Here is a 17,226-nt window from a genome sequence, read left to right as displayed (position 1 = left end):
CTCTCCCTACCCATGTGTCACTTGTTATACGAGTGTCAGCAGGTGGCGCCAATGTCACTTTACCTATAGAGTCTAGCACAAAATAAAGAAAATTTACCACTAATCCATATATTTTAGCAGAGCAGAAAATAAAAAGACAATAAACATCTAGTTGGTATGTTTCAACATATGATTGATTGAAAGAGGGATGGGGGACAAGTCTGGTGGAGTGGGGTCCTGCTGCCCATCTCTATCAGTCCCTAACAAATACAGATGAAGCAGCAATACATATACAGGTAGTCGCCGACTTACAGACGACCCCTAGTTACAGACGGACCTCTCTGGATGCTTTACTATAGTCCCAGACTGCAATGATCAGCTGTAAGGTGTCTGTATTGAAGCTTTATTAATAATCCTTCTTTCCAGGGCAGCACAAAAAAAATTTAAAAATCCAATTTTCACAGGGACCAAAAAAAAAATAAAATTTTGTCTGGAGCTACAATTATAAAAATTACCAGATCCGACTTACATACAAAGTCAACTTAAAGAGGACCTGTCACCTAAAATTTCGGCACTAGCTCCTAATGCTATATAACACTGTGGTGGGGTACAGTGTAATTGTCGTACCGCTCGCAAAACGGTCCCATGTATTCATGAGGGGGCGGGATTGGGGTGTGGTTAGGGGCGGTGACTGCCGCGTGGGAGTCACTGCCGGCCTATGGAGCGAGCAGGGCGGTCCAGGGTAGAGGCAGCGCCTCGGACCGCCCCCTCATGAATACAGCGGACCTATTTGCGAGCTGTCCGATGATAACATTGTACCCCGCCGCAGTGTTAGATAACGTTACCGGAGGTTTCCGGTAACGCTACCCTTCTAACACTGCAGCATTTGTTAAAGCACTGGCTCCTAGTGCCGAAATTTTGGGTGACAGGTCCTCTATAAGTACCAACCTATAGAACCTATCTTTTATGTAAACTGGGGACAGCCTGTACTTGATCTGCTGTTTCACAAAAAAAAAAAAAAAGGAATTCTGAATGAATTCATATGAAAAGGAGCTGAGAAGAGTCATATTTCCCCCCTCAAATGAGTCAACTTGAGAGGCTGCATTGGGAAAGTCAGAAGTCCCCATCTTCAGTTCTATACCACTTAAAAATATGGTAAAGCTGTCATAAAAGGAAAGCAACCACAATCCTGATGTGATTTCAAAGAACAGATTCTTTTCTTTGATAGAACACAAAATTAACGGTTCTAGGTACAAAAGGACCAAGGATTCCGAAGTAACTCTCCCCCGGCAGCCTCTACACTTGACTCGTTGAAGGCAAATGTGACTCTTCCCATGATTTTGGAAGACATTTTTGTATAATTAAACAGGCAAAATTTCACATAAAATAGGTAATTCTATAAAAAACAAAAAAACAAAAACAAAACACATTTCATACTCTAGCTGACGGGGCTGGTAATTTAAAGGATGAAAGACTGTATTCAAATGAGCCCGAGGGGCTCCAGGCACCATTAACATCTATGGAGCCTGGAGCCCCTCAGGCTCATTTGCATACAATCCTTCCGCCTGGTGGTAGATACCCTATAAAGGAAATCTCCCTTGGTAAAACAGGGACACTCATAGATCCAGGTGCTGTAACTATGGTAATCTCATTATATTTGATATCCATGGCTTTCTTCCTTCTAAAATCAATTTTTGTAGCTAATGAGCCTGAAGGACTCAGGTGGGAGCGTTACCAGAGCTCCTCACGGCTGCAGCTTTACAGGCTGCTACAGTGTCTCCCCTTCCCTCTGCCTGCTGTAATCTCACACAGTGGGATTAGGGAAGTGTTCCTGCAGTGTAACAGCCAGTGAAGCTACAGCACAGAGGGGCTCTGGTAACACCCTTAGAACCCTTCAGCATCATTACAATAATTATAAAAGTTGATTTTAGAAGGAAGGAGGCCATGGATAACAAATATAAGAAGATTCCCACAGTCATGGGGCCTGGATCTATGAGTAAGTGTCTCTGGATGATTGGGTTTGTATGGTAGATTTCCTTTAAAGGGGTAAAATCTGGAGACAGGTTGCAAGACAATAGAGCTGCGGCTTCTGCTCTACATTCAGATCCCCGCATACTACAACAATATGACATCTAGTCTCCAGAACGTCTCCAATTATTCTTTGCACAATTAGCGTTGCACTTGGAGCCATAAGCAGCGCCCTCACCTGCAGGGAGTCGGTGGTGTGGTTAGTCGGCTGACCGCTCTTGCCATACCCTTGCCCGTGGGCACTGAGCAGCCTCCCACTCAGGTCGACGGCCGCCCGCCAGTTCTTACTATTCTGTGGGAAGAGAAGAGGAGATGGTTACTAATAAATGACGCCAATAAAACGCTCAGCTGCTTCATTTGCTTGAAGCGCCGGGATCTAGTCATCAGTAATGATGACAAGGTCAGGAAAGATGGCCAGAAAAGCCGGGGATGTCATTTGTCAAAGCCGTCCGTATAATTAGGCGGTAAGTGAAGCCAAGCGTGAGGCGCTGCTTAGACACCAACAATATTACAAACACCGCACCCCCCCCCTTCATTTGCGGAGATGTTAATGGCCTAAATTTTACCGAGGGTGAAAGCCGCCGCACGCTGCATTTATAATGGAGGGCGAGGCGGCTTCGTTTTGTCATACGCTCGCAAAGTAATTTAATAACAGAATTGAAAAGAACTTGAGAATTTTCAGACTTAATAAAACACTCAAAGTATATAAATCATTGATGGAGGCCATTACAGGGAGCCTGTCAGCAGTCCTGACCGAGCAGGGTTAGGAAGACGCCATGGAGATCTATTTATTCCCACCTTAATGGACTTCTTATCAACAGGAAAACTGCTAAGTGCACTGGGGGAGTGTCCTCACACTGCTGTGCTCTGTGCCTTATACTACTGCACAGCTCCTTCCCTCTGCTCTAAGTGACTGTAGCAGGTTTCTTGTTGAATACTACAACAGAGTGAGCTCAATGTATAGAGGTCAGCTACATATACAGCTCCTTCCCTCTGGTCTAAGTGACTGCTGTAGTATTCAACAAGGAAACCTGCTACAGCGTGTGAGGACACTCCCCCAGTGCACTTAGTATTACCAGGAAAACTGATTGCAGCATTTTAAAAGTACACGCTGTAACAGGTTTCTTGTTGAATACTACAGCAGTCACTTAGACCAGAGGTAAGGAGCTGCGCAGCAGTATAAGGCACAGAGCACAGCAGTGTGAGGACACACTCACAGTGCATTCGGAAAAGCCACAATCCTGAAGTATGAATGCATTTTTTTACTGTTCTGCTGTTTTTTTTTTTTTTAAACTGCGGCGGTTTTTCCCGACTCCATCAGGTTTTTGTTTTTTTTGTTTCTTTTTGTTTTTTTTTTACGGCCACGCCCCCCGATTTCCGTCGCGTGCATGCCAGCGCATGCGCCAAAAACCCGGGGCAATACAGGGAAAATCTGCGCAAATCGGAAATATTCGGGTAACACTTCGGGAAAACGTGAATCGGGCCCTTAGTAAATGACCCCCTATATGTCACTTTCAATGGCCAAGTCTGTGTATATTCACCCTTTAAAAGAAATCTGTCAACAGTTTTGACCATAAGAAGCTGCAGACAGTGTTAGGTATTGGCCCTAGAGATATGAGTAATCATACCTTTATGTGTGTTTATGTAAGGCTGTGAAAAATGCATTTCTATTCCAAGATTGTAGCTTGATGCACTCGTGTGTGACATCTGCTCCTCACACTGCTGTGCAGGGCTGTGCTCAGTGAAGAGATCTTACACCCCAGTGCATCACTGTGTCATCGCTACAAGATTACTCCTTGCTTTTTGTCTTTATTATCAGCCAAACATCATTATTTTACAACCCATGCTCTATGTATAAGTCTCATTATTTGATGTTGTGATTTATTGTAAGGCATTGGGCTGTGTGCTCTACATTAATGTGTAATTAGACTAATACCACTATTGGCTTTGCATTGAAGTTACTGCTTTATTTTATTATGTAAGGGGTTAATTTGGTTTAGGCCAATACACGATACGTTACTCACATCTCCTCTTATTTTAAATTTTGTGCGTTTGTGTGTGTGTGTGTTTAATGTTTCAATCAGACCACGGATAAGACCGTACCTGTCGAAACTTGTTGGTTTTATCACTATTTCTGTATGTTTCAGTAACAATGAAATAAAAGTGACGCCAGTTTTAGAATTATATTCGGTCCCTGAGAGCTGGATAAATTTTTCCTACTTCTTGGTCCAGCTACAATCCTGGAATATAAATGCATTTTTTTTTTCCACACTCCTGCATTCTACTAACACACCGAATGATTACACAAAGCTCCAGGGCCTATACCCAACACTGCAGAATAGTATGGTCAAAACTGCTGACAGATTCCCTTTAGGATTGTAGTAGATTTACCACCCACCAAAGGTTCCACCCTTGTATTATTATCATTACAATTCCTTTATTCATTTATTTATATAGCGACTGATTTGGCAAACTCTGTGCAGCACTATGGAATCTGTGTGCGCTGTACAAGAATTATTATTATTATAGCGCACACAGATTCCGCAGCGCTGTACAGAGCTTGCCAAATTAGTCCCTGTCCCCAATGGGGCTCACATTCTAATCAACCTACCAGTATGTTTTGTAGTGTGGAAGGACCCGGAGGAAACCCACGCAAACACGAAGAGAACATACAAAACTCTTTGCAGATGTTGACCTGGGTGGGATTTGAATTCAGGAGACCAGCGCTGCAAGGCTGTAGTGCTAACCACCGAGCCACCAAGAATATCAATATTAAATATACTGGACAGTAGATAACACCACAGCGGCTTCTATTTCCTATGCCCTAGTAAAGCTAGATCACAGCACAGGAATGCAGGAATACAATCCCACCTTCCACCCCTGTGTAGATCCGCTATCTAGTAATATACTGTGTCTACTAATGGGAGAAGTTATTGCGGAGGCAAGAAAAGTTTTCCAAGACTGAATTTAGGAAATTCTTTATTTGGAGGAAGCAGCGCATCTCTGCGCTCTTTACATGGCTGCGGAGGAGGGGGCGATTACCCGGCTGTAACGGAGATGCGTCCCAGCAGCTGCTGTGTTACCAGTCACTCCAGGACACGGGAGCGCTGATCAGTAGCAATACGGGAATGAAGACCCATCCCAAACCAATAACAGTGCTATCATAGGAGCAGGAACACCCATCAACACCCACCTACCCATAAAGCGAGAGAATCATCATATCATGCACATGCAAGTGCAACAGAGGCGGGCTCAATTGGCTTACCTTATGGAACTAGAAGCCCCCTTAGATGGGGGATTAAATGTCTTTTATAAAATTCCCTCATGTATTGATATCTCATCTATTTACCTATGGGAAGAAAATAAAATCTCGCCGAAAGTTATGTGAAAATGAGCAGAAAAAGAGTCACATTTAGCCTGGAATGAGTCAAGTTCAGAGGCTGCAGAAGTAGTGTCACTACTTCCATCTTCAGTTCTATAGTACCTAGACAACATAATGCTGGTGCCATATTAAAGACAAGAATCTCCTCTTTCAGATGACATCAGGTCCATGGTTCTGTGATCTACAGGCAATTAAAGACATTGGGAATATGAGCTGCAGATAAAATTCCAATTCCTGCCTCTCTCATCTGTTTGGATCTCTGGTTCTGTAGCTCACAGACCCACACACCGGATGTTAAATGAAAGACAAGTTTCTTATTTTTACTACGACAACACAAATGTACTGTATAACCGAAGATAGTAGCATCTGAAGCGACACTTCCCCTGCAGCCTCTAAACTTGACTCATCCCTGGCTAAAATGTGACTCTTCTCTGCTCATTTTAATCTCATGTGAAAATGGAATGAGAAGAGTCATATTTGTCTGACATTGGGGGTAGAGATTTCACATTAAAAAGGGACTTCTAGAAAGGACATTTCATCCCCTACCTAAGGGGCGAGTAGTTTAATGGGGTAAAATCTGGTAGGAGCTTGTGCTGTGTGCACAGACCCTGTACAAAATAACAATGAAGCATGCTCCGATCTTTGCTTATTCTTTACTGATCTTTTCTGAAACTAAATTTGTTGACGCGGAAAAATTATTAAAAATAATGTCCTTTTATTTAAAAAAAAAATCAAAATATAAAAAATTTCACGGAAACAAAAACCTCATTCCCCCTCGACAGATGAAAGGTAGAAATACAGTAGGGCTCGTCTCCTCGTGCACAGGAGTGGCGCACTCTCCGCGGCTAATAGTACCTGTGCCCAATCCCTCCTCAGAAACAAAGACTCAAAGGGGGCCATTAACTCCACGTGTGACACCATTAAGGTGATTAAAATGTCCTCCTCCAGCAGCCATGACATTCTTCTCCATCATAAATTACGCTGCTACAGCACATTGGCGCGGCGCGGGAAAATGCATTTATTAACCCTTCCCGGGGACGTACCTCCAGAAACGAGAGTGCGGAGCTTCTCCATTATTACCATTAAAAGCTTTTTAGCAGTCTGCGGCAGTCGTCTATTCCCCGCTCAGCTCCAACCCCACAATTGACCCTTCTAAGCCTGACAGATGCGTCTGCGGGTGATTAACACGTGATATGCACAAGCGCGCTCCATGGAGAGAGCTTCATCGTCAGGCTCCTCTGTGTATGTAATAAAGTATGGCGGCCCCAACCGCAAGCCGCTGCGGGGCCTGACGTGACCGTCGCCAGGCTGCCACGTTTTGATTACTGTGGGATCAGTGGTTTCATAAGCCACCACCTCCTGCCCAACCAAGGGAGCCTCACAAGGTCCTCAGCTAAATATTCTGGAATTATCCAGTCTATCTTAACCCCTTAACGACTTGGCCTTTTTTTTAGTTTTTTCACTTCCATTTTTCACTCACCAACTTCAAAAATCTATAACTTTTTTATTTTTCCACATAAAGAGCTGTGTTATGGCTTATTTTCTGCGGAACAAATTGCACTTCATAGTGACGGTATTTAATATTCTATGGCGTGTACTGGGAAGCGGGAAAAAAATTCCAAATGCAGTGAAAATGGTGAAAAACCACATTTGCGCCATTTTCTTGTGGGCTTGGATTTTACAGCTTTCACTCTGCGTCCCAAATGACATGTCTACTTTATTCTTTGGGTCGGTACGATCATGTGGATACCAGATTTGTATAGGTTTTATAATGTTTTCATAAATTTAAAAAAATTAAAACCTCCTGTACAAAATAGTTTTTTTTTTTATTTTGCCATCTTCTGGGGCCAATAACTTTTTCATACTTTGGTGTACGGAGCTGTGGATAGTGTCATTTTTTGCGAATTTTGATGCCGTTTTCATTACTATAATTTTTGGGACTGTGCGACCTTTTGATCACTTTTTATTAATTTTTTTATATTTTTCAAAATGGCAAAAAAATGCCATTTTCGACTTTGGACGCTATTTTCCATTACGGGTTAAACATAGTGAAAAAACATTATCATATTTTGATAGATCGGGCATTTTCGGACGCGGCGATACCTAATGTGTTTATGATTTTTACTGTTTATTTATTTTTATATCAGTTCTAGGGAAAGGGGGGTGATTTGAATTTTTAGGGTTTTTTTATTATAATTTTTTTTTTTTTTTAACTTTTTTTTATTTTTACTTTTAGTATTTTTCAGACTCCCTAGGGTACTCTAACCCTAGGTAGTCTGATCGATCCTATCATATACTGCCATACTACAGTATGGCAGTATATGTGGATTTTACTCCCCATGCATTACAATGTGCAATTAGCACATTGTAATGCATGGGTTAAAACGAAGTAGCCTCGGGTGTTCGGAACACCCGAGGTTACCATCGCGACGGATCGCCGCTCCCCGTGACGTCATCGGGGAGCAGCGATCCACAACAAGATGACGGCGCCCATGCGGCGCCATCTCTTTGAAGCCGCCGGCAGCATTGCTGGCGGCGATCGCGGAGAAAACACCCGCGATCGGTGCTCGCACCGATCGCGGGTGTTACCGGTAAGCCTTTGCTGCAATATGCAGCAAAGACTTACCGGCTATGGAGAGGGCTCGGCCCGCGAGCCCTCTCCATGCACTGGGACCCATGCACCGGGAAGGGGTTAGAGGAAATCTACCATCAAAATCCATCATGATAAACCAGGGACATTACTCATACATCCAGACACCCTGACTGTGGTGATCTTCTTATATGTGTTATTCTTGGCCTCTTCCCTTCTAACATCGACTTTTAAAATTATGCTAATGAGACTTTAGGAGCTGTGTGTTTTCAAAGAACCCTTAGTCCTGTTGCTTCACAGGAAGTTACAATAAGCAGAGCAGTGCTCAAAAATTGTCACCATTTTTACCTGATACAGATACAGATTTTATTACGAGAGCAGACACCTGTGAATCCGCAGCACTGAGGGGTTCTGGAAACAACCCACAGAGCCCCTCAGACTCATTAACATAATTTTAAAAGATGACTTTTGAAGGAAAGAGGCCATGGATCACAGATATTAGAAGTAGATTAGATATTAGGGTAAGGCAGGACAATTTCAATACTGCACAAGAATTCTCCCCCCCCCAATAAGTTTCCTTTAAAGGGAACCTGCACCAGGGACATAATTTTCACTAAACACAGGTTGTAGAAGCCCATTACAGCTGGATTGCAAATATGTTTTTCTGCCTTCTCAAAGCATCTACATTACAATATAATTGTGTGTTATAACTTACCTTGCACCCTGACAGAACCCCCTGTGTAGTCACAGGGGCTGGGCTTTCGTTTGTATGCATTTCAAAAAACAACGTGACTTGTCTCTGCTGCTCACTCCTCAGCTTTCATCCCCCACCATTGTGCTCCTGTACAGCTCCTCCCTCCTGCTCCTTCACAGAGCTCACAGCCTGGTGAGATGACATCAGTGGTAGAGGGAAGAGCTGTACAGGAGCACAAAAGGTGGGGGCTGAGAGCTGAGCAGTCTGCAGCACAGACAAGTCACATGTTTTTTTGAAATGCATCCAAACAAAAGCCCAGCCCCTGGGACTACACAGAGGATTCTGTCAGGGTACAAGGTAAGTTATAACAATTATATTTTCATGCAAATGCTTAGAGAAGACATATTTGCACTGCAGCTGTAATGGGCTTCTGTAACCTGTCTTAAATGAAAATTATGTCCCTGGTGACAGGTTCCCTTTAAGAAATTCTCCTGAAAAGAGCCAAAAACCTTCTTATAGTTAATCATTACAATACTAACAAGAAAAATGAGACAGCAAAGAAAAGTCAAAGTAGCACACGAGCAGTAATTATGTCTGTATTTCAATCCGTAACGCAGAAAACGCGGCAGCTGCCTGCGGATTATGAATGAGCGCATAAAACGCAGCGGGGCTCAGAGCACACAGGCAAGAGGAGGAGAGAAAATAGGGCAGAGAACAAATAAATGGATGATGTTTATACACAGCGGTGAGCCCCGCACTAATACAGCAAATCCAGGTCACTGTATACCCAGACGCACTCACAACTCACTGCTTAATATTTAACGGCTCTCCTTATTACATACTGGAGGTTTCTAGCCCTCTGCAGAAGAGCTCATCTCCACACTCGTCTGTGGCAAAAAAAGCAAAACAAAAAAAACCTTGGGGTATAAAAGAAATAAACAAATAAAAAGCCACCAAAAATATACCTACAATAAATAAATAAAAATATATATGTAAAAAAAAAAAAAAAAAAAAAACACAACACACACTGCAATCCCTTCTTCGTTTTACTGAATGTATAGGTATATTGCTCTCCTTCTATTCTTCAAACTGCATTACTTCTGGAATCCTGACAAATACTTAAAGTGTAACTCTAAAGGTACTAACAAAAAATAGTTTTGGCACAGCTGGAGAGACTGACAACAATTCCAACGATACCTGTATCCTGCTGCTGGCTCATTCCTAGCCTGAGATACAGCCTGGTATATCAATCATCCCTTCTTATAAAATTATATTCAGCTATTCCTAAAAGATGGCAGCATTTCCTTGTTGTGACCAGGGCACTGAGGTCAGAGCATTGAAGGCATTCACATGAATCAGAACACTCATGATCCAATTTTCGTGCACTCCTCTACTACAGCCACTGCCAACAAGCCTTCTCTTGTCTTGCTAGCTAATCTATATGATTTCCCATGGTTACCAGGAGGCATGGCAAATAGAGTTTAGCCTGGAGGGACAAGTTCAAACCTCTTCTAGCAGCTAAATACCTGCAGATAGCTAATTAGAGTAGATTACTTGCTTATTTTTGTTTAGTGCAAAGTTAGGCAAAAGTTTTTCTACTTTACAGTTGAACTTTAAAAAGTGTAACTTCTCTTTCATAAGGATTTATACCAAATTGACATATGTGATTCCTCTTTTGAAAAAGAAACCGAACAATGTTCACATTGTATCGCTCGCCCTTTTCTTTACACTTAGGCTATATTCACACTGCCGTTGCCCGCCCGTACCGTACCGTACCGGGCAACGGCAGTGTACGGGGAGAGGAGGAGGAGGTGAGCGCAGCTCACCCCCGCCCCTCTCCATAGCAACCTATGGCGCACGGCCCCGTATTACGGGAAAAGATAGGACAGGTCCTATCTTATTCCCGGGTACGGAACGGTACGGTGCCGCACCGTACCGCTCCCGTAGGGTGCCGTGCGCCCATAGGAGTGTATGGGGGACGTATATCGGCCGTATATACGTCGGCCGTATATACGTCCCCCATACGTTCGTGTGAATGTAGCCTTATGGCATTTTTCTGTTCTATGCTACTTGTCAGAAATTCTCCTCAGTAGCAAAGTGGGCGGAGACTAAACACTTCCTGTCTTTGCCATCAAGCCAAGCAGAGTCTGTTATAAGCTGCCCTCATATTGCAAAGTTGTGCTTTAAAGGGGTTTTCCAGTAATCTAGATGGGAAAAGGGTAGGGTATGAAATGTCCTTTCTACAATTCCATCTTTGATGTGCAATCTTGCGGTGCTCCGCAATCTCCGATTTCTTGCCTTATAAACGGTGTTGGGACCATCATTTATGTTGTGCAGACGTCAGGTGGATACACGGCTGATAGTCCTACTGAATAGACTGGTAGAATTTGTATTATGGCTAGAAAAAAAAGCAGCTAATTAAAGGAAAATGAGCGGCCATAATTTCCTTAAGAAATGAAGGTCAGTCAGTCCGAAAAATTGGGAAACCTTTGAAAGTGTCCCCAAGTGAAGGCAAAAACCATGAAGCACTACAAAGAAACTGGCTGACATGATGACCACCCCAGGAGAGGAAGACCAAGAGTCACCTCTGCTGCGGAGGATATGTTCATCCGATTCACCAGCCTCAGAAATCGCAGGGTAACAGCAGCTCAGATTAGAGACCAGTCACTGCCGCACAGAGGTCTAGCAGCAGCAGGGGGGTTGGGGATTAATTCAAAATTGCATGGTTACCACAGAATATTTCAGCAGCTGCTATTCCATAAAGTGGGTTGTGTTTAGTGGGACCATCATTTATTTTTCAAAAATATTCCAAAACGCACTCCTCAGACCATTGCGGGTGCACAGAATCAGAATCCTACTCCAACGTACAACTAATAAATTCTGGCACACCAATAGTAGAATGCAAGATGAGTAGGTTTTATTGCAACAAACTGTGAACGTTTTTTCGGCTGTACCACAGCCTTTTTCAAATGCATGGAGCCGCTGGTAGACAGGAGCGAGTAGATGAGAGGACGGCACAACAGTGCCTGCAGAAGACAGACCCAAGTCCTCAGCTGTAAGAAAACGGCACCCTGGGATGACCAGGTACGTACAATGCTGTGACCACGGGATCTAACGGGTTAACAGTTAGAACGGATGTCATTTTGATCGGGATGGTTAGAGCAGGGGCCTGGCTGTCATATGACAGTTGGAGCACTGCGCTTTCCTGCACTGGGGGCCTGTCCTAGCTTAAGGCCCCTTAGTGACTGTCGCAAAAACCTGTATGGGTTGTCACTAAGGAGTTTAAAAAAATTATGGAAATTAACCTGAGGGGCATGATTTTTAAGCGTTTTTTTTTTTTTTTTTTTTAAGCTAAAAGTCGAGCAGATTCTCCAAGAGGGATCTGCCAGAGTGCTTGGCTTACAATCCTTCATCCTGGTGTCAGATGTCCTATAGAAATATATAACTTACTGTAGTATTCCTGTAAATTCAGAATAAAAATCCACTTATTAAAAAAAAAAAATATATATATCACTAAGTAGTAATGAAACCTTATATGTATGTGACGATACATGTAAGTAATGATAATATTAAAAGAAGAAGTTATTGGAGAAAACTGTATGACTAGAGGGAGGCTCTAGGACCCTGTTGGGCCTCAGCTAGCTTGGATACAAGATGAAATATGATTGGGCATGGAGAGGGGCGGGGTTCTGCATGAAATCCTGTATGTCTGTAAGTTGCTGCTGTCCCTGTAATTGCTGAAATGGTGATAAATCTGACAACCGTGTAGGCCAAAAGCAGCACCGCTGTCTCGTAGAGACCCAGGGACATCCTAGGCAAGAATTATTATGTGAAACATACCCAGTAGGGGGCAACGTGTGGCTCCACAGCGAGGATGGATCACCATTAGAACCTAACCATCCGCAGTTTCGACATAGAAATCTGATCCGTCACTGCACACATCCGCAAGATGATTCTTGCCGCAATACAACTCGTATCTTCTTATCTGTTGTACACATATACTAATAGATAGACCTATAGATTTACTATGTATGGTAACTATTGACCCAGCAAGCCCTGCGCTGCTGTATACCCCCACCTCTACTTACCAGGAGCTGCTTGAGGCCCAGGAAGGTCTGCTCTACAGAGTTGGCGGTGAGGACCTGTCTTTTCATGGCGGCTTGTTCTCCCAGGAAGCGCAGCATCAGTTCCCTCACTGCATCCCCCTAGAAAGAGGAAATCACACTATTCATATCATCATGGCGGCCACTTACCTGAGTTTCTACAGATATAAAGCATGGCATACATGGCACAACTCTAGAATACAGGCGTCATATGCGAAATGGCGCTGACCAAGGCGACCTTCAACAAAAAGGAAATGTATGAATGTGCAAAGGGGGAAACCAAAAGAAGGACAACCAAGAACGAGACATCCACAGCAGAAGTAGCCGGGGAGAAGCCCGTGACGGCATACATAGTGTTAACATATTTTGGTAAAGTTTTTTTCAATTATACAGCTTAAAAAACTGCTAATGGAAAAAAAAAAAAGAAGATTGTGCAGAAGCACCGCCCCCGTGTCCATGGATTGTGTCAGGTACCACATTTCAACTGCAATACTAGATAGGAATACGGACACATTGGGCGGGTGGTTTTTAACTATGCCGATACTTGTGGGGATGGGCAGGACTTTTGACTACAGTCTTATAGTATCAAGCAGAATACTGTTAGGCCCCTTTCACACTTGCGTTTTTCACGCGCTTTTTCTGCGTGTGCTTTTGACGCGCAGAACTTGCATTGCACTCTGACCCATTGGAATCAATGGGTCTTTTCAGACTTGCATTTTTTTTAACGCGTGTTTAAATCTCGACATGCTCTACTTTTGCAAGTCACGCGCGTGAAAAACGCACCATACAAGTCTATGGAGATGCATCAAAAACGCATCGCACTCTGAGACACATGCAAGTGCAATGCGTTTTTCACGCATCAATTGCCATAGAAAAGATAGCATTACCTGCGCGTGAAAAACGCATTGAAATTGCATTGAAAACGCGCGTGCACGCGCACGTGCGTTTTTCACTGACCAAACACTGATCGCACCCTGATCAGACTCTGACGTGATCTGCAACGCAAGTGTGGAAGGGGCCTTAGAGACCAAAACCAAAATATCCGCCAGGTCAGCCCGAGGGAATATTAGACTAGCTTCTTTTGGGGTTGGCACATTTTAGAAAACTTTAACAAGGCAAGTATAACACCCTAATAGGGTCACTGATATTAAATTTACTGTTCATTGCTTGGATGTGCAGGTCACATGACTCCCAAGGCAGCAGGACTCTGGACTTCCTGTGTCCTGCGGACTTATGGAGGAGGCCATGCAGTCATTACTGTATGCACGCCCCCTCTGTGGTAACCACTCCCATATCAGTGGTTGGAGGGGCGTGGGGAAACATTGGCACACCCATCTAACCACTGATATTGGAATGGTCACCATAGAGGCGGCGTGCATACCGTAACGACTGCTAGTCCTCTCCATCTGCCAGAAAGCAGCAGGACACCAGACCTCACAGGAAGTCCTGAGTCCTGCAGCCTGGGAGACATGTGACCTGAGGCTCTTAGTCACAAACAGGAATGTATGTATAATATGGGCGACCCTATTAGGGTGTAATACTTGCGCTGTTAAAGGCATTGGCCACTTGTACAAAACTTCAAGTTCCCCTAGGGCAAAATAAACCTGAGCCTTCCCCATTAAACATACATATATGGATTTTCAGCGACTTCTTCCTAAATAAAGCTTCCCCTGAAAGTATCTTTATGCTGAACTTCCAGCTTAGTAGAAGTTTTCCTGTGAAAGGTAGAATTTGTGCCGTCTCCGTGACAGGTTGTATAGGAAATTTTGCTGACAGAAACTTTCCCGGCGCTATATAAAGACTTGGAGTAGTGTATCCCAGTGACAGTAGAAGACAGAGCTGCTGAATTTCTATAGGAACAGCTTGGGAAGTGCCAGACAGTGTCTGCCCCCATCACTTTATCACTGTCACTCATAATATTACACTTCATTACTCACAGGAAGCCTGAAAAACCCAGCCACCAAAATTATCATTCTTAAAGAGACCTTCCCCCTAAATGTAACATTCACAAAAACATCATTCAATTAACTCTGCGCTTTGTCAAGATTCACCAAATCAGACGTCACATGTTACAGAGAGTCTATCTGCTCCGAGATTCACCCCACAGATAAAACCAGCATTGTGCAGTAATAATAATTCCCTTATTTATACAGATTACACAGCGCTACACAGAGCTTACCAAATCGGTCCCTGTCCCCAATGGGCCTCACAATCTAATCATCCTACCAGTATGTTTTTGGAGTGTGGTAGGAAACTGGAGGACCCGGAGGAAACCCACTCAAATTTGGAAAGAACATACAAACTCTTTGCAGGTGTTGAGCCTGGGACTTGGACCCAGGACCACAAGCCCTTTATTATATTTCTTGATATACCAGTCACCAGGTATAATAGGAAAATTCAGTATTTTTGCCCAAAAAATTTATAAAAATTCTCAATGCCACACGTTGCACATGTACTGTGGAACCTGTTTATGTCTATGCTCCCCGGTTTTGCCAATATCCTGCATAGAAAGAAGGAAGTGAGTGCACCATGTGACATGGCTCCGCCCCCTGATGCGCAAAAATATACAAATATATTTGCCCGACTTGGCAGTTGGTAAAAGAGAAAGTGTACCCCTCCATCACACATAAACCTACCATAGTGCAGGGCACTTTACAGGCTTTCCAGACTTATCTTTCCTGATTCCCCGTGATTGTCATTGTAGAGAAAATCGTGGATTTTATCTTTATGCATATTAGCTTCTCCGTGCACCAGGGGCGGAGCTTTATCTGAAGCTAATTTGCATTAGAAGAAAAACAAAATTTTCTCTAAAATGGCAGGTAGCGTGGAACCAAGAAAGGGAACTCTACAAATCTTATAACCTGCACAATGCTGGTTTATTTTTCGGACTGTAAAGCGCACAAAAAATCTTATGATTTTCTCAGAAATCAAAGGTGCGCCTTATAGTCCAGTGCGCCTTATATATGAACCGCACTTACAGACAAGAGCTGCCTTGAACTGTGCACAGGTCTGCCACCTGCTGGTCATTCATCCTTATCAGGTGCGCCTTATATATGAACCTAGACGTTTTAGCATGCATTTATTGATGGTGTGCCTTATAGTCCGAAAAAAATACTGTACTTATCAGGTGATTTGGGAGGTGGCTGACCTGCCAGCTAGGATTTCCATCACCCATAAAATACCAACTCCAAAAAAGTTAAGTTCTGCTGTTCGACCTTGCGGAAATAAATGAATACACTTTAAAATGTCCCCTCCCTGTAACCTGTCGTGTCCATGCACGTTCTATGCCGATTGGATAATGGCAGACTTTTACAACTTTGAGGGATGCGCCCTACACGTTCAGTTTCTCAGATGCAGTTTTTGATTCCCAAACCAGGAGTGGAGTAGAAATGGAGGAGGAGCAGCAATTCTTAAAGATAATCCTCACCCATTATGATCCATACCCATGTTTGGCTTCCAAAACGGTACAGATGACCCTCCATCTGCGGCCATTTTATGGTCATGATTTACTGGCTGATAAGGTAAATGACAGGAGGCTTCACTTTATGTATGAAAAAAGCGGAGCAGAACTATCAATAGATGTATATTGGTAAAATTACCTAATATCCTGCCCCGCACACATTACAAAAAACATAATGGTATAATGGCCAACGCCTTTAACCACGGCCTCCTGTACCGCCTGCCTCTGTTTGGGCAGCGGGACAGGAGGCAGTGGATGAATGGGCTCTTTATTTTTTAATCACAAAACCTTGAGACACAGTATGTGTAGAAAAAGTGCCTAATAAGAAGAGAAGGGCTATTTGTTCTATTGCATAGTTATTTATCAAAGGCTCATTAGGGCCAGGAGAACACTCAGAGCAGGAGCAAGTCTTTCCAATGGGTGTGCAGAAGTAGGGTATAATAGAAAGTCCTGTTATGGGTGATCCACCACTCCTGGTTTTGGCTTATAACTGGAAATGGGCCAATAAAATATATATATATATATATATATATATATATACACACACATTATATATAGTACAAGATTCACACCTTTAGACCTCGAAAAGATTAAACATTCCTTAGGATTGTCCTAAAATGTCAGGTCTATCAGCACCACCACTATATAGCAATGATTCGACAATTGCGGTGCTCTCCACTTATAGCGGGACACACACATATTACTTGTACCCTTTCCCCTCCATGGGACTGAACTGCTATAAACCACAGAACCAGGTATGGGCCTACAAAGTGTACAGAGAATGAATCAGCAGAAGTGGTTGTGATGTTGTTATATGTGTTCTGCTAATATGTTTACTGTTAATGTGTTTTGCATGTTCTGCCCAGCAACAGTGATGTACTGAGGAGGAGGAGCAGTCTAAGTTAGGGCAGTTGTTACAGACAGAGCAAGGAGAAGCATGGAATAAAGTTGTCTCTGAGTCTGCAGTCCAGTGATCCGGTGTTGGTTCCT

At 43.3% G+C, this 17,226-nt stretch overlaps 1 protein-coding gene across 3 annotated transcripts in view; it reads right to left on the bottom strand.

Moving 5' to 3' along the window:
• TRAPPC12 (trafficking protein particle complex subunit 12) overlaps positions 1-17,226 on the bottom strand; it is a 74,596-nt gene that overhangs the window by 50,275 nt on the left and 7,095 nt on the right. For all 3 annotated transcript variants that reach the window (XM_072143506.1, XM_072143505.1, XM_072143507.1), the window contains exons 3-4: positions 12,762-12,878; positions 2,186-2,299 (exon numbers count right to left, since the gene is read on the bottom strand). In XM_072143506.1, coding sequence (XP_071999607.1) covers positions 2,186-2,299; positions 12,762-12,878 — 231 coding nt within the window. The remainder of the gene's footprint in view (positions 1-2,185; positions 2,300-12,761; positions 12,879-17,226) is intronic.

This window comes from Engystomops pustulosus, chromosome 3 (genome assembly GCF_040894005.1).
Source record: "Engystomops pustulosus chromosome 3, aEngPut4.maternal, whole genome shotgun sequence".
Classification (NCBI taxonomy): domain Eukaryota; kingdom Metazoa; phylum Chordata; class Amphibia; order Anura; family Leptodactylidae; genus Engystomops; species Engystomops pustulosus.
The sequence above is the reverse complement of the archived record's forward strand: the minus strand, read 5'-3'. Positions and strand labels throughout refer to the sequence as shown.